The 18,439-nt window shown below is 39.5% G+C and overlaps 2 protein-coding genes across 3 annotated transcripts; one reads left to right on the top strand and one right to left on the bottom strand.

Annotated features, from left to right (window-relative positions):
• The first annotated feature begins 318 nt into the window (after positions 1–318).
• On the top strand, positions 319–7,051 carry tbpl1 (TBP-like 1). 2 transcript variants are annotated; one of them, XM_085133490.1, is made up of 8 exons: positions 319–444; positions 1,046–1,145; positions 1,388–1,633; positions 1,732–1,814; positions 3,346–3,409; positions 3,718–3,821; positions 4,463–4,557; positions 4,925–7,051. In XM_085133490.1, the coding sequence occupies exons 3-8, from the start codon at positions 1,499–1,501 to the stop codon at positions 5,005–5,007; spliced, it is 564 nt and encodes a 187-aa protein (XP_084989616.1). In that variant the 5' UTR covers positions 319–444; positions 1,046–1,145; positions 1,388–1,498; the 3' UTR covers positions 5,008–7,051. The 2 variants fall into 2 exon arrangements, with proteins under 2 accessions (XP_084989616.1, XP_084989617.1); XM_085133491.1 differs by having other exon boundaries at positions 404–516.
• slc2a12 (solute carrier family 2 member 12) lies at positions 4,214–16,469 on the bottom strand. Its single transcript, XM_085133489.1, has 6 exons — positions 16,309–16,469; positions 15,416–15,533; positions 10,509–11,804; positions 9,823–9,945; positions 7,657–7,789; positions 4,214–7,399 (listed from the first exon to the last, which is right to left on the bottom strand). The coding sequence occupies exons 2-6, from the start codon at positions 15,510–15,512 to the stop codon at positions 7,300–7,302; spliced, it is 1,749 nt and encodes a 582-aa protein (XP_084989615.1). The 5' UTR covers positions 15,513–15,533; positions 16,309–16,469; the 3' UTR covers positions 4,214–7,299.
• Between the last annotated feature and the right edge of the window lie 1,970 nt (positions 16,470–18,439).

The raw sequence follows: 18,439 nt of genomic DNA, 5'->3' as shown, positions 1-18,439 counted from the left end.
TGCAGTTCTGGTGACCTTATTATTATGACTATCAAAGCTAAGATCGCCATCCAAAATGCCCCCCCCCCCCCCCCCCAATTTTGGATGGCCACAAAGCTATGTATTAGGAGTTCTTATTAATTTTACAATTTTAATTTTTTTCATTTTTTTGATGGTTTATAGTTTTTTTTTTTTTTTTTTTTTTTTTAAATGTATTATTGCCGCACAGTTGTTTTGCAGTGTTAGTATTATTTATATTTATTTTCTTTTTTTTTTATTAAATGTAAGCAGCTAGGTACAACTTCGCAACAGAAATATATAGGCATTGGAAGTGCTTAAATTATATTTTTTTTTACGATCCGGAAGTTGACGTTAATTCAGCGCCCACTAGGAGCGGCTTTATTTTGTAAGACAGAAGCGGAAGGTGTCGTGTTTGTTACTGCTCGTTTATGTGCGGAGGAAGGGGTTTGTCCACAAATTTTACTATTATCCGCCTTATTTGTGTTTTGGAATAACATCACAGAAAAAGCGAAAGCGGTAGCTGGATTCTTAAGATACAAACACCAGCCATTAACTTGCTTTAGACAGCTAGTCTGCTAGTTAGCATAGCTGACAACTTTTCATTCATTGCTGCCTGTGTACTCTTCTTTGTTGCTAGCTAACGGACAGACCTCTTCACAACATTAGCTAGCTGACCAGTTACGAAATGTCGTTACCTCTTTGTTTTGCTTACAATCCCATATTAGTGCAGTTATTAGCGCAAACGCCGACTCAGTGCATGTAGTTATGTTGAATTAGTTGCCGATTAGCTAGCAACATTTCCTCAAACAAGCTTATCAGTTGCATGAGCTATAACGCAGTTCATAATACAAAGCAACGGTCTATACATTAAACGTGTCTATAAGTAACGAATTATTGACGTCAAGGGTCATATTTTGCTGTTACTTTCTTGGTTGTTAGTAGCAGTAGAAAGTAGCTAACGTGTTAGGCTGTATCGGTTTATCGGGAAATTAGCTGGACGCTCAGCTAAAAGAATAATAATTGACAAAATAATATTTTCTTGCAGATATCTGAGTGATTCGTGCTTTGAGACACAGTCAAGTCTTTCAAGTGGAGGAGAACACCTTGCGGGCGAGGAGATAATTAGATGGCGGTGTGCAACTGAGGTGATAACTTAGCATTTTTACTTACACTAACATACTAACTGGACTCATGAATTCAGCAAACACAAAATACATCTGCAAAATTCTGATATAGAGCGGGCACCGCAATACATATTTTTATTAATGAATGAATACATATTCATTCGTGTAGTGCAATGCCCCTTGAAGTATTTCTGATTTGAAATTTCAGAACTATTTGAAAAATGGCTTCATTTGGGTTTTTTTTTTGTTTGTTTGTTTTTTAGCCCATCTTGTCTCCTTTCCCATCGGTGCAATAATGGTGAGGGGTGGCATTTTTCATGAATAAGTGAGAAGAAAAACCTCTGTGGTCCTCTTGCTGCACCACACACTTCCCCATGGATTCAAGCAATGATGAGGCACTTGATATTATTATCACCAATGTGGTGGCAACCTTTCGGACTCGGTGTCACCTCAACCTCCGCACCATTGCCTTAGAAGGAACAAATGTCATCTATAAGCCAGAAGTAGGGGTAAGTGTATTGTTATTGGTGAAACTAGAGAATGCTGCATTCATGTTAACAGTTAGAACCGAGACATGAAATTGTGACTTCTCTTTTTTTGTCCTCAGAAAGTCCTGATGAAGCTTCGTAAACCAATGATAACTGCTTCAATCTGGTCTTCAGGGAAAATCATCTGCACTGGAGCAACAAGGTAGACTGACACTCATATTGCAACATGCATACACACACCTATACCTAACTAAATGTCAAATTATTTGCTTCTTTTGGCCTCAGAAGTCTTGCTACTTTATTTGTGAGGCTGTACTGCTATGTCCCCCATCATATGCAACTAATGCAGTTAGCATTTCTCTCACATGAGAGCTGAATTACTAGTCCCCCGAATGAAATTTAAAAGTTTTGATTTAATTTAAAAGTACAGAGTAAACTAAATACTAAATTGGTATAACTATGTTTCAATTTATCAGCAGTGTAGAAATTTCAACAAGGGTTTGAGCTGTCACTTGAGAAAGCATCATGCCAAACTCAAAAGAAATCGGGTCAGACTTGAGAAAAAGAATTGTTTATGCTCACAAAGCAGGAAATGAATATACAAAGTTACCACATTGGATATCATCAAGAAATTCAAAGAGAGCCACAGAGTACTTACACAAGTGTGGCAAAGGTAGGAAGCAAAAGATTGCAAACGCTCTGGAAAGAAAAGTCGTGACAGATGTGTCTAAAGACCATCTCCAAAGACACTAGTGACTGACTTAGCCAAGTCAAGAATTGTGGTAACAAAGAAGACACTCACTAGGATGCAGACCAAGAAAAGCTCTACTTCTGCAGAAGAGACATCTTAGGGCAAACTGAAGCATGCTAAGAACAACCTAGAGAAGGATTATACATACTTAAAGTGCATTTTTTAGTCAGATGAGATCACACTAGAGCTCAGAGACACACCGTTTATGCTTGGAGAAAGAAGAATGCCATCCCCACAGTGAAGCACGGTGGTGGGAGTGCTGTGCTGTGGGGACGCGTCAATGTGTGTGGAACTGGGAAGGTGAAAGGAATCCTAAATAAGAAAGCTATGCGAAGATTTTAAAAAAAACCTCAAGCATTCAGCAGCAAAACTGGGTTTGGGTTGCTGCTTGGTCTTCCAACACTACACCGATGTAAAACATACACCGCTTCTGGTGTGGAACTACCTCCAGAAGACCAAAGTGAGCGTTACTGACTGGCCTGCACAAAGCCCTGACTTGCAGATCATTGAAAATCTATAGAATAAACTGAAGACCAAGGTCCATGCTAGCAGCCCATTAAATCTGAAGGAGCATGAGAGATTTACTAAAGAACAATAGGCTGAGACTGCTCAGGAGATGTGTGTGGGGATTGCTGAAAACTACAATTAATGACTGGAGACTGTTATCCTGCAGCATCCATGCTATTGAAAATTAGCGTCGGGAGGCTAATGATTTTAACCCTGGTAGTTTTTGTCAAATATTTTTATTTCTCTGTGCAAAGTCAAATAATATAAGCAGCCCAAGTAAAACTAGAATGTGCATGAATAATATTTCTATCCTCATCTGTATTAGCCCAGTTTAGGGGTTTTGATTGTAAGTATTACTCAATTACTCAAAGATGTTAGTTTCTGATTATGGTTTGTATACCAAGGAATTAATTTCACTGAGTTATGCTGCCATTTATCCGTTCTTTTCTCTTCCTTCTTTTTTTTTTTTTTAAAGTGAGGATGAGGCAAAGCTCGGTGCTCGCAGGTTAGCACGCTGTCTACAGAAACTAGGCTTCAAGGTAAGAATAATCACAGCAGCTGGTTTTGCATGGAAATACACAGTCAATCTGTTATTTGTTTAAACTCAGCCTACCTGAGCATTGTCCCAACTATTAAGACCACAGAGTCCCCATCTTCTGATGGTTGTTACTAGCAGGGTAACGCACAGTGTCACAAAGCTCAAACTACCTGAAACTGCAGTTATCTACATTAAGGCCATAAAACCTAAACTGGATTTCTCCGTTAATTATTGGACCTAAAATAAAAAGAAGTGTAAACTCATAAATGCGTGTATTTTGTGTCTCATATGTTTATGCTGTCTGTTCAGGTGAGGTTTTCAGCCTTCAAAGTTGTGAATGTGCTGGCAGTGTGCTCCATGCCATTTGCAGTCAATCTTATAAACTTCACGAAGAATAACCGACCCATTGCCAGGTAATGCAGTGCTGCTAAGTCACAACTGTTGCAACATTAATTAAAATCAATGCCATCATTGTCATCGTCATTATAACTATCCTGATCAAGCTGTAGCATATGTTTATCCACAGTCTTATTGCTTTATGCTGTTTTCTTTGGTTCGTTAGCTTCATGGTGTGATACCATATTGAAAGAAAATAGTGACAACTGTGATTTCAAGTCCTGACATGAGCAGCAATAATGTGCAAGGTGAACGGGGAATAAAAGTTTAATGTTTGCTAGTGAAGGATGACCTCTAGTGGTTAGAGTAAACCTCACCGCATTGAGTGCATGTATCTGACACTACAGTGGAGCAAGCAGGCTGAAGAAGTGTGTGTGTGTGTGTGTGTGTGTGTGTGTGTGTGTGTGTGTGTGTGTGTGTGTGTGTGTGTGTGTGTGTGTGTGTGTGTGTGTGTGTGTGTGTGTGTGTGTGTGTGTGTGTGTGTGTGTGTGTGTGTGTGTGTGTACTCTAGTTGTTGGATTTGGATTACTGTTGTACATGCTATCTGACAGAATATAGGCTGGCATCTAAACATGCATCATGTCCGTTACTCACAAAGCTGTAGGTATAACTTTTTCCGATGTGTACACATGTACTAAAAACTTTTTACCATTTACAGTTATGAACCTGAGCTCCACCCAGCTGCTACATACAGGATCAAAAATCTAAAGGCGACTATACAAGTGTTCTCAACTGGCAGCCTCACAGTTACAGGTATCTCACTCCTTACGAGGCTTAACACACACAGACACATTAAGTATCTTACCCCTTTTTATGTACAGCTAAGAAGGCACATTGGCTTAAGGGATTGAGGTCATGTAAAATGAAAGCATTTTATAACTTGTTTCAATGAGGAAAGCGGTTTGTAAATAACCCAATTCCTCCAAGAATTTTACTCAAGCGAAATTGTTTTTTGTGCTTCCTTTCGTGTGGTGCACTGTTTATCAGGCTAAAGTTGAAACCCAAGGCGGCCTTTTTTTTTTTTTTTTTAAAGCTTCTGTTCCAGTTCTGTTGTTTTTCTTTGTCCTGATATATTTTTGCTGATCTTTTTCTGCTTTCACACCATCACTGGATGGCTTAGGACCAAATGTCCAAAACGTGGCCACAGCAGTGGAGCAAGTCTACCCACTACTGTTTGAGTGTCAGAAACCGCGCTGCAAATGAAACGATACAAGACTAAGGACTCGAGCTACTGAGTACTCAAAACGGACGAAGAAGCACCTTATCCTTGGAATTGCTTGCTTTGGTTTCATCACTATGTGGCAACAGCCACAAACGTCTGAACTCATTCATAGGCTGGGCTTGGAATACCACACTTGTAACGTCCTAAAATGTCCTCGTTATTTTTTACAAAATTTTAACGTTGTTGTGGAGTTGTTGGGATCTTGTGATTTTAACAGCCTAAACCTGCAAATGTCTTCCAAACTTAATATCCTTCAGCAGACACCCGTCCTCCTCACCTGACAGTGAAGAGGCAGGAAGTTATTTGCTCTAGCTTATTTGCTTTTGGATGTTTCTGCATGGACACTTAAAGACCATTTTAAAACTATTTAAGATTTGGCGGTAACCACTGCTAATATGTATGTTAAGACCAACACGCCTCAACTCCAAAACTATACATATATCTATAAATATATATATAAGGTCGTCCCATTTTCCACTTCCTTTGGAAAAACCGCCGTCCAAGGTTTGTAAAAGTCCTGCACAGGTACTCTATATTACCCGTGTTATTGCAAAAGGAGAAAAACAGCAGACGGAGAAGTGGAATATTATCAGTGTACACAATGTAAGAGCAGGCCGATATGCAGAAACACATCCACTTACAACTTAAACACACCTCAAATTTACTTCCTTTTGTTCACAATAAGGCACATTTCATTTCTTGTTGTTTCTTAATAGTTTTAAGAACATTTTGCAAATATCCTTGATGTATTTTAATGTTTTGACATGTTGAACACTTCTCAAAGGTTAAGAATATTTTCAGTTTTCAAGTGACGAGTTAAGCTGTTCATTGAACACAACCACTTGTTAGACAATATTATGGAGATTTTTATTAGCAGAGGACTAAGAAATCATTAAAACACTGTCCACAATTGCCAGTATACACATACATACACACACACACACACACACAAAGTAGCAAAAACATAACATGAAAAAGTAACTGACTCATAATTACAAAAGCAGCCACTCTGGAGTCGTACAAAGTTGTATGGCAGCACTAACACTCGTCGAAAAGGTTTCGTAATACATTCATGTGAATTCTTGAGGCAACCATGAGTGTTCGGACAGGCATAAAGGCAACATGTATGTATGTATGTATATAAATGCATCTGATAGGAAAAAATGTTGATTAAAAGCTTAGACATGCTGTTTAAATGTGTGTATGATGGAGTACTTTTTGAACTAGTGTCAACTGAAAAATTGTGGCACCTGGATTTTTGTATTTTGTATAAAAAAAAATAAAAGTGAACAGGCAACCACTGGACTACTGTGTGGTGTGTTTGCTCCCCTTTGCATGACATCGTTTTTGTGCGTGTGAACATATCCCGAGTACATGTGGAAAAGGAACTTCCCAGTTGATTTGTTTTTTTTTTCCCTAGAATGTCTTCCATACTGTCATTAACGACTGAGATTTCCATGTCAGGCTTTGCAAACACACGTTGCAACATTTAAAAGGTGATGCAAGTCAAAGTACAGGTTATAAAATGTAAATGTTTTACTCGTGCATAGGGCATCCACTATAGAATTTGTATTCTTAAACTCATTACAGCATCGTACTAATAGAAAATAAAAGAAGGAATCGGTCTATATCACAATTCATGCCAAACATGGCTCCTGAACCTCGTGATTTGCTTTTTTTCGGCGATTCTTTTTAAACATTCAGTAGCCGGTCTTACACAGCTAGCTGCGTGTTCCCATAAAATGCAAATGAGGAGACAAACAATTCCTTCCATATTTCATGTGGGTTGGAACACGTCCACTAACATAACTGGTATGACTGGTTTGGCCGTTGTGTACCACGTTAAATACGACAATGGGTACCAATAAAATGACACTGTGCTTAGGAATAAGCTTGCCCTCCTACAAAGAACGAGTACCAGTTTGGGCTATTAGTGTTTGATTTTAGTTAATATAATGCCAGATTTGCTAGATTTTTTTTTTTTTACTCAAAACGGAGAAAAAAAAATGTAAAAACTGATGGAAATCTGAGAAAAAAAAAATTCTTTTTCTTGAATATAACAATTAATACTAGAACCTAATACTAACTATGCTCATTTAAAAAAAATCAAAGGCTCCATGATGGGATCACATGTGGCATCATCATCATCATCATCATCAAGAAGCAGCTGTAACTACAGCCAATATAGCGACGTAGATGAGATATATTTTTGATTGTATATTGTCTTAATCGTTGCTCTTGACTCTCAGGACAGGTGTTGTGTTGAGGTGTGTTTAAGTAGCCAGATGTTTGCTGGACTCTGTAGGTTTGCTGTCCTTGATCAGGCTCTCTTGAGGCTGAACCGGCCTGGAAATTCTCAGCTTAAAAGTCTTCCTGTTAAACAGGGAGTGGAGAAACAAGGTAAAAATCACTTTCACAAACCAGTTTACTAGATGTTGATGGCATAGACGTCGAATGTTCAAATTCAAATTCAAATTTTATTTGTCACATACACAGTACGATATACAGTGAAATGCTTAGACTGCTCGTGACCTAAAAAAAAAAAAAGACTATGAATAGGATAGGAAATAAATATGAAAATTAAAATGAAGGGTAAAGGATAAATTTAGCTAGGAAGTGTTACCACTCACTTCTTAGCTAGCTCTTTTGATATCTCCTCCAGTGTGCGACCTTTGGTGTCAGGGACAAAGAGGATGACGAATACCAGCAGAACAAAGCTCATGGTGGAGTACACGAACATAACATTGGGCACACCAATGTTTTCTTTAAAAAACAAAAAACGAAACAATTAATATAATGCAATACCATACTTGCTGCATAAGCAACCCCGTTTCCCAAAAAATTTAGACATTATGTAAAAAAATAAAACAAATAAGAAATGATTTGCAAATCATCCAAATTTAATTTAAAAAGTCCAAATGTTGATACTGATGAATTTTAATACGTATGTTCATTTTCCTTCAATAGACCAACAACACGTCCAAGCTATATGCCACTATCTTGCTATGAAACCTGGGATAACAATTAAGTTCCATGATTGCCCACAATGTTCAGGCAGCAGTGTATTAAAAGCAAAAACTGAAATTTGCACCATGAGTTCAGAAATTTGTAAGATCATATGAGTGCACTACAATATATAACATGCATAACTTGCACATCTTTGAATGGATTATAGCTGAGCAATGTATACAAGGACATCAAATGTTGCCATCTGGTCAACATCTACTTCAAGGAAGCTCTTGCTTATTTCAGCAAGCCACTGCCAAACCACGTGTAAACAAAAATCTTCAAACAGTATTGCGCAGTAACTCAGCTGATTAAACAAAAATGTTTGACTGTTTGTGTTACCATAGCAACACTACTTGTCACACACTAAATAGTGCTACTACACCTCTGAGTGTTCCCTTTTTTTTTTTACCTGTCAGACTTACAGACTGACTTACGTAAGGAGACAAAAGGTCCCTAATTTGCAAGTTGCAGCAGTAATTATACAGTTTGGAACTTGCCCTTTAGCATGAATGGTAGGACTGGTTTGAGCATTGTTTGTGCTGCTACCCTACATATGACAGGGAGCAGTATTTAAATGCTATGCTTAATTAAAAAAGATAATGTCAACACATACACATACCGCATTGTTACAATAGTATGACTAAAAAGTAAAAGAGTCCAGGAGCTAAACTGGCTTCTTGCTTGCAGTCCAGACTTGTCAATCATAAAAAATACACACAACTATTTGGCATTTTAGGAAACCAGAGCAACAGGTCTGCAATTGCTTTGAACTTTTCTCATTTTTGACATTTGGGCAACACAGCGATGCACTGGTAACGCTCATAGTAAGGTTTCTTATTTAAAAACTTCTGGACGCTTCTGTTTCTTTCCACAAGATTAACGATTTAAAGTCAAATTAGTCACAAGTATGAATATAAAAGTCTGGGTTTGTCTGTTTTCTGACATAATGAGAATTTGTCTTGGGTTTACCCTGTCTCTTTCTGTATGACAACTATGTATTTTAATTTTTACATGTTACTAATAAAGGAACATTTAAAATATAGCTGCATAACCTAGTTTAGGTCCACTATATAGGCAAATGTTTGGCAAACAATACCAACCAGGTACTAAAATAAAGAGATGCCAAAATGTGAACACTAACTAATTGGGTTAGGTGTGGTCTTGGGTTTGACCTTGGCAGTTCTGTTGGAGGATAGTAAAATTGTAAAAATGTGTTTTTTAAAATGATTATCACTTGTCAAACAGAAACTCTGTGTTAAATTATACAGAGTTTCTGTGAATTCTTGCACTAGTTTAAACATGTCTGGTGCAAATACATGTCAGTGTAGGCTCTCAGTCGTTCAGGCCATGGTAGTCTAAGGAGCTTGGAAAAGAAAGCGATTCGACTTTAAATTCAAGTCTTTAAGTTTCTTAAAGATGTTTCACTTCTCATCCAAGAAACTTGTTCAGTTCTAAAACCAAATGGTTGAGAGTCCCAGGTATTTAAACCCAGCTGGAAATTTCTGTTGGGTTTGTTGATTGATCATGTGTCTCACCACAGGTAGGCAAGGTATGAAAAAAGGCGTGGCTCATTATCACCAGAGGTTTTAGGTGAAACCATTGTGAGACCCAATGAGATCACCTGATGTAAGATGTGAGTGGGGGTTGAGGCACCAGGGAAAGGATCTCAATGCGGCATTGTAGGTGGCAGAGAATTGGTGTTGTGTAAGTATAGCTGCTGTAAGTATCGCACTATCACAACTAGCTAGAACCTACAATTTGTAAATTATAAGTAATAAAGTACTCACCCGTGATGGTGAGGAAGGTCATGGAGATCAGCAGATTTGTGGCCCAGTTTACAGCTGACACCACCGATACAGCTCTACCTCTGACTCCCATTGGAAAGATCTCACTGAGAACGACGTACACCACTAAAAAGAGATAAAGGACAAAAAAAAGAGGGGTATAAGAAATTCAGTCTAACTCGTTTTATTCATATAGCACTACAAGGATTAAAACTGGGAAGGAATGCCCTGCTGCTGGATGCCAAAAAATGTAAGTGTAGCAAAATGCTCACACATGGAAGACTGTGTATAACCATTCCCTTAACCATTTAAGGTTAATGAGAGTTAATGAAATCTCACTGTCTTACCATAAGCTGACTATATTTGCTTTCCATCTCAGATTTTTGAAACCAGATGTCATGATCATTCATTAATTCAAACTTTAATAAGAGGAAAAACTTGACTTGAGCCCAGGGATAGTGTTTTTACCAATGCCAAAAACATTGGATTAACTTTCCATACACTTCTAAATAACAGGAAGTGGTTTTTGCAACCACGGAAGTCGTCCATTAGAAAAAAATGCATGTTTGAAGCAAATGAGTTAGCTTCACTTTTCAGACTCAGAAGCAATGTCCATGTTATATATCCAGTCTCTAGATAAATACAGAGACACTGCATGTGTCTGTGAACCATAATGTACGGGTACTTACTTGGTCCAAGACTAATTGAGAAGGCTGCCACATACACCAGCAGGCTGATCAATGACGCCCACTTCAGTGAGGAAGACACTTCAACATGAGTCCTTCCTCCTACTGATTCCCACACTGCATCATTCTCTGTTTTGAGCCCCTGCACCTGTTCAGTGTTCCACTGGTTTTCCAGGTGGGTAGACAAAGTGCCACTATTCTCAAAGTCTGTGAAGGTTTCGTTTAAATCCCATGGCATATGCGTGTTGTTTAGAGGGCTTTGGCTATTGCACAGGCTTGTCAGGTGAGTGTGACTTTGTAGAGTCAATGTACCAAGGGCAGCCAGCGACAATCCCATAGCGACAGCACCCACACACAAAAAGCTCTTGGGTCCCAATCGGTCGACCAGCAACACGGCAGGGATGGTACCAACTACTTTTACGACTCCGAACCCCGTGGAGGCCAGGGTTGCTGCAGCATCACTGTTGAAGCCAACGCTGCGGAGAAGTGGTGAAGCATAGGAAAGGATGTTGGGCTGTCCAGTAGCCTGCTGGAGGAAGACTAAGACCACACCTATTAGGAGCCGTGAACGCAGATTAGCTTTGGCACTGAAAAGCTCCAAGAAGCTATGCTCTGATTCTTCTTTCAGTCCAACCTGGATATCCCTGAGCTCCACTTCCACACGCTCCTTACTTGCACATCTCATTCTGGCCAGCACTTTCTTCGCCCGCTCCACTTTGCCCTGAGCAACGAGGAAGCGTGGACTGGGTGGGAGGAATATGAGCGCACCTATTTGCAGGAGTGCTGGAGGAATTACTAGTCCAAATGTATAGACCCAGCCATGAGGTACGGTAGCAAAGGCGTAACTACAGCCGAATCCCAGCATTACACCAACAACCAACATCAACTCGTACAGCGTCACCAGGAGACCCCTCCTCTCCCTCGGTGAGATCTCTGCAATGTACAAACAAGCTGCTGTCCCTGAAAGAGATGTTCCCATGCCCACAATTACACGGCCAAGTGTCAGTGCAACAAAAGAAGCCACAGCGATGAGCACAACGGTGCCGCCAACAACTAGAACAGCACTCAGGAGCAAAGAGCAGCGTCGGCCGTAGCGATCTAAAAATGTTCCTCCGGCCAGGCAGACGAGGAGTGCACCGAACAGGTGGGAGCTGACCAGCAGTTCCTGTTCCCTGCAGGAGAGAGAGAGGAGGCCCCGCAGCTGCAGCAGGACCCCAGAGGTCAGCCCCATTTCGTAGCCCAACATCAGGCCGCTCAGAGAGGCCGCTATGGCTGCAACCACCACCAGCCAGCTGCAGCCTGCAGAAAGGGACAGAAATACAGAGAACACAGTGAGAGAATGTATCTTAAGATGATAGCTATACTGAATTAAGCGCCAACTGCAAGTTTGCAATGTCCTAGCTTCACTTTTTGTCCCAAAAAAACAAGACCAAGATTGTAGGTTAACCCAGCAAGTGGGCCTAGTTTTATTGTGTTGTGTTTTTCGAACATTATCTGTAATACAGAGAAATACAGAGAAAGGGTTGTGGGCTACATAAGGTAAGAGGTGCATCTAGAGTATCCAGGTCCCCCTGTCCCACATTCTGTGACAAAGTTCCACATTTGGACCGGCTCAAGTCAATGCCGCTCAACAGGGAAAATGGCATGTAAGAATGAAGTCACAATATGTGTCAATAATGCCTTTTTTGGCCTTAGTAATGTGTCCCGACATCATCCCTGTTCATTCTAGGTGGGATCCATGACAAGGCTAACGAACAGTCATTTACACTCACACCTACAGTCAGTTTAGAAATAATAACATGTTACCCAATTCCTAAAACAGCTTCCAGAACACGTGTATCTGCCTGTAAACCGGATAAGATTAAACGTTTTTAAATAGCATTTGACTACAATTAAGTAACTCAAAGGATTAAAAACTCAAAAAAAAAAAAACTGCTGTGGCTTCATTTATTAAAGTTACAGTGTGTAAAATCTTACCACTAGATGTCTGTAGACTGCAATCAACTGAATTGTTTTCCTATCCCTCCCAATTCAAGTCCACGACCCTAGCTATGGTGGCCACAATAGAACAAATGTCTCTGACTGCTGTTCAGTTGTAGTGAGTGTGAGTTTAACAGTGTTGGATTCGGACACTTAGCAAATAAACTCTCATACGATGTGTGAATGTAATCAAACTGTTTGCCAGAAGGAACGTGAGATACTAATGCTAGCTTATAACCAGCAGTTCTTGTTTAGAGACGGGGCTCTAATCGTGTTAGGCTGTCCTGCCAAAACACAATTAGAAGGGACGACCACTGTATTCAGTGTGGTGGAATGACATGGCTGCTTCCACAAACCGACATCTGTTTCTGTGTATTTTTAATGTATTAATTCTAAGTTTTTGCAAATGTATCAATTCATAATTTATACAAAATTAGGATATATAATTATAAACTTACCTATGTATGTTAGTGAGTACAATATTATTTTTTCTATTAAACAGATTAAAAAATACTATCTTCAACAAAGGCTCATGAGAATTTTATGTATACTTGATACTATCCCTTAAGCAGCTACAAGCTACCGCTGGTCCTTTTTATTTGGTGGTTATGGCCTGTTGCAAAGACTAGTAGGAAATATTAACATCTTGAACTAGTATGTCCTAGACATGTTTGATCTGAAAAAGGTTTACTTGCAAACTAATAAATAGTTAAACATTTAGATTTAAAAAAATAACTGTATTTGAGAATGGATGCCATCTTCTTAATACTGCTTTGTTGTGCCTCACATTTAAACAGTAATACAAACAACCTGTATGGATCAGAATCAGAGTGTTGTAACATGTTCTTGTTTATAACTTGTCAAGCTCATATGCAGGATTAAGAACTTGGTAAACAGAGTGTGGAGGGGCAGTAGATGATATTGCGTAAGCTAATGCGGTACTGTGTCCGTTCACCTTCCACAACAAAAAAAAAACCTCTTAAGTAACAAATATTCAATCAAGTCAGGGTTTACGAAGAGTCCTCAGAAGGTTCACCCGACCATGAAGTCACTTTATTAGTGCTGACTGTGTGGAATTCGTGGTCAAGGATCAGAAGAAGAATGAAGCAATCTGGTAAGGCTGTGTGTTTGTGAACATGTGCTAGCAGTGCTTCACGTTGACTAATAGATTATTGTTACAGATGAAAGGGGAAGAAGATGACCTTAGCATCATCTTACATAATGCATCATATATTACATTAGGTGATAATATCCCTGCACCTGTTATTAACTGTACTTTCTAAAGCTATAAACACAAATGTGTGTCTAATGACCATACTGAGAGCTTTTATTAGACATGATTATTACATATGATGTTATTACACACCATTCAAGAAAACTTGACACAGTTGCAAACTATTTAATGCTGCAAAGTTTGCTTTGACAGTTCAGCTGCAACCCCAGCACTCAGCCCCATATCAGTCATTTCCATTAAATGGTTGTCTAATAATAGGATTTTATGTCATTTTTTAGCATGTCACAGCCTGTGATACCTTAACTCAAAATTCACACTGGCGCACTTGCTAATACTGTTATGCAGAACAACCCCACTTTTTTTTGAAAAAAATTTGTAAGCTGTGACATTTTCACACACTGTTTGAAACAAGGAATTGTTTATTTCCAACCATGTGTTGGCCTACCTTAGACGCAAAAACACACGTTTACTGTGGCTGGAGGGTCCACCATTGGGAAATGCTTTTTGGACTACCGTGACCTGTTAGCTGTCCTTATCTGACTACCAATGAAGTCCATGTACAGCAGAGCCAGTGCAGTGAAAGCAAAGTGTTTGCTTCTGCATCCAGGTCAAGTACAAGCCTGGCAGTACCACACTTCAGTATCTGCGGTACTATTTTGCACAGTTTTGCTGATTAAAACTGAAAGATTAAAATAGTACACACAAGCAGATTTTAAGACACACATGGATGTACTATACACTTTTTACCTCAGAGGACACACAACCAGTTAGCCTGACTTCTGTATTCGACACGATAAGTATCTGATTATCATAAAATGCACTCTTTCCAACATGTAGTGAAGGCAAATAGCAAGGTGACTGATGTTTTTCCAAACAGTGGGTGGGCATTATGTGAAGAATCTGTGTCACATTTTTGGCACATAAATACATCGTGACTGAGACACAAGAAATCAGACATCAGCACCTTTTGGCTTAATCATAAATCACTGTTCGAGAAGCTCAGCTCCGTAATCCTGCAATTCATTAAACTATTCTAAGAAGCGGGTTTGTCAAGTTATCTGGATGCTGAGCTAAACCTAGCTCCTGATCGATGCAAATTATTACTTGGAGAATCAATATATCTCAATTTAGTCACTTATATTTCTGACATGTAGTTTAGTCACATATGAAGCTGACTGGGTTATGTTTTTAACATTATGCGAAGAGCCTGTTCAACGTTTTTGCTATTGTGCAACCAAGGTCAGCGAGACCAGGACTCAAGCATAAAAAGCTGTCATATACATGTTTTGGCTTAATCATAAATGAGTGTTTGAGAAACAGCTATTGTGAAGAAGTTGCTCATGCAGCAAATGCCTTTGTTTTGCTCCAGCTTAATAATCATAGGATTCATTTATCCATTCTAAGAAGCAGGTTTGCAGAGTTTTCCAGATGTTGAGCCAAATTATTACATCTCAGTTCCCCATCTAGACAGTATTCCTTGAGCAATCATCTACATCTTTCTCTAATGGGCAGCCAACACTGACTTTCACTATATGCATTCTTAGGGATTTAAGTGTTTAGCATTGTTCAGCAGAGAATCCCCCCTTTTTTGAACCCTATTTAGACTTTTAAATGACGTAAGATATAAGCTCTAAACGGAACATGCACATGCACACTTTTAAACCTGATAAAAGACAACATCAGTGGCTGTTCATACCTGGTTCTCTGGGTGAGGTCAGTTTTTGGTTCTCAGCTGAGGGTTTGCTTGGGAGGTAAGAGGCCATCCTCTTGGTTTCGCTGCTGGACTCCATCATTAACCGCCACTAACAATAGACCTACAAACAAGTACACACCAGCATATTTAAACAAACAAATCAATGTGCAAAGGCAAGAAAAAATACAGCAGATATTACTCATGTTGCACAAGGACAGATACATGAAATTCTAATTCACATCAACATCCCAGGAATCATTAAAAAATATCTATTATACAGTAACATGAACTGATCCAGACAGAAAACGAAACATAATTAATCATCAAACAGGATCCCCAGTCATAGGTGAAGAATCAGCTGATGACTCTTTGTGGCTCTGGCTGGGCACACCCAGGTTTCCCTGTCATACATACCAGCTGTGTGAAGCTCACCACGGACAGCAGCAGCTGGATCTGTAAGAAAAGGGCTGACGACTGTGTGGCATATAGTTGTTTAAAGCTGAAAGTGTTGCACGTGTTTTATCAAAATCTCTGGAAATAGCTATAGAAACTGTGCTCTCTCCTTTACCTGTGACCAGATACTGCACTGTGATCAATGCTACTTCAATATTGCAACAGATCACTGTTATAATTAGTGATACTACAGACAAAGTCCACGATTGCGTGTTTTTCTGCCTATATAATACATAAGAGTTGAGCTAAACCCTTGCAGTGCACTTCTGTAGAGGCTAGACAACACTGAGCACCAGGAATCACAGACGTCTTTAGTGCAAAAGCCCACGGCGCTCAAATACGGGTGTGTTTACGTGCAACCAAACCGTTTTTGCTACCTAAAAGTTTCTTTGAGCACACATTTAGGTTGTAATGACAGCCGAGCACAGTGACATTATTCCTACCTGGCGCCACAGGCTTTGTTTCTGCTGTTGGCCTACGCCCGAGTCTGTCGGTCCATTCGTTCTCGTGTCCACAGCTTCGCCGTTCACACTTCCAGAGGTCCCCGGACTCCTCTTTCGCTCGTGTTACTGCACGCTCTCGGCTTGTTTTTGCTCAAGTATTTGCATAACCCCGCCCACTTATTCCCGCACTACCAATAGAAAACTTTCCTTAGCCTCGGACCTCCTATCGTGACCTCTTATTGGACCAAAGTGTATCTCCATGTGCCCCTCCTAATGAATAATGCACACCCGAGTTTCTGATCTTTCTTTGATATGACTTCCAGCTGTAATCACAGACAAATATGATGTAGTGATTTCAGCTGTGATTCCTAATATAAAGCAGGCTATAAAAAAATGCACCTGTATCAATAATGCTCAGTCACTCATAAAGGCACTGGATGCATGTGACAACAAGCAGCCCGGCCACCTGCTGTTTACTGAGTTTCCCATGCCCTTTTTCTTCGACTGCTTCAGTCACACCTGCCGCTCTTACTTCACAAATGACAGAATGTGGCCTAACATGCCTGGGGAGCTCTCTTTGTGCTTGGCCTACTTTCACTGATATGTATTTAGATGTCCCGACCTATATGATCCAGTCTGACCATTTTTGAAACACCGTCATCTGATCCTCTTAGAAGTTTGCCAAAGGTGTGCACACATGCCTGCGCTCATAACCTATGACAATATTTGAGTCAGCAAATACTGGACTTTTCATATCCTCTATTGAAAAGGGGGATATTTGTTATAAAGAATCTACCGTCTCATTTCCCGAGGTGCCTAATTTAACCAGTTATCTGATCATGTAACCCCGGAATGTCAAACATAAGGCCAGAGAACCAGAAGCAGCCTTGTGAAGACTGCAATCTGTCTCAGGGGTGGCTTTGGAAAATATGATGGACAACATATATTTTGTACTTTTAAATGCCACATTCCAGACATTCAGACATTGTCACTTCCCAGTTAGTGCTTTCCAGAAAATAACAGGAAAAACAGGATCTGTTTTGGTTCCTAGAAAGGTAGCTATCATTTGCAATACAGCATAATACTTTTTTTTCCCAGTTTTTTGCACTTTAGACAGATTCATGGTTAGAGCCTGATCCGTGTCTCTCTGTGTGTGCCTTATTTTAGTGAGTCAAAAATGCACAACAGTGGCATTACAGATTAAAAAGTTTACAGGTTTGCTGTTGTTAGTGTTCAGTACTGCCATCTTGTATTGGTAACTTGGGGCATGTCGGTCTGCTTTGAAAGAGTTGAGGGCATTCCATAAAAAACTTGGAATTTCTGGCTTGTGACTTATTCAGGATACACCTAAAGACAGCCAGTCTAGGGTGGCCCTGAGAGGTCAAAAGGACTGGGGCATACTTATAAGAACTAGGATGTTATCAGGTGTTATCAGGAAAGAAAATACAACGGTATTTTTTAATCACAGGATTGTATAATACTGTAAATACATGTTTGCTAGTATCTGTTTAATGTTAAGTTGCCACTTCTGCAGCTGTTACATCATGTTAATGTCTCTCTTCTGTTTTATTTCTTCATTATTATTTTTCTTTAGCTTTGGCAGCATTTCGGGCCTCCCTGCTTTTCCACATTTTTTTTCTAGTTGCTGGTGTTTTCATAAGTTGGAGTCCATTTGACCTCTCAGGGCCACCGTACCATTCATACTACACCAAAAAAATTTACTAACAGACAAACAATTAAATGACAGAGACGTTCCTGTTTTTCACTATTGAAAAAACACTATTAATGTACATTTTTTCCAGTGAATTAACAGATAATTTCTATTTTAAGATTGCAGTACAGTAAAGGCAATTACACATTTACTTATTTTATTCTTACAATTCGAAACTAAACATTCATGCTAGCAGATTTCTTTGATTCACTACAGCACTATGCCTTTATCAAAAACTGAGATTTTGGATATGAGAAGTTCTGGCACAGGAAAATACATCATTACAACAAAAACAACCTGATTTTAACGTCTAAGTTTTTGGTCACTGTGTGGTTGCATTTCTAACAGCTCGGCAGCACTGAATCAGAAAAAGTGATGGGCCGAAGAAGATGCTGAAGACAGAAAGCTGCTATACCAAAA

The sequence above is a fragment of the Neolamprologus multifasciatus genome, chromosome 15 (assembly GCF_963576455.1).
Source record: "Neolamprologus multifasciatus chromosome 15, fNeoMul1.2, whole genome shotgun sequence".
Lineage (NCBI taxonomy): Eukaryota > Metazoa > Chordata > Actinopteri > Cichliformes > Cichlidae > Neolamprologus > Neolamprologus multifasciatus.
The sequence above is the reverse complement of the archived record's forward strand: the minus strand, read 5'-3'. Positions and strand labels throughout refer to the sequence as shown.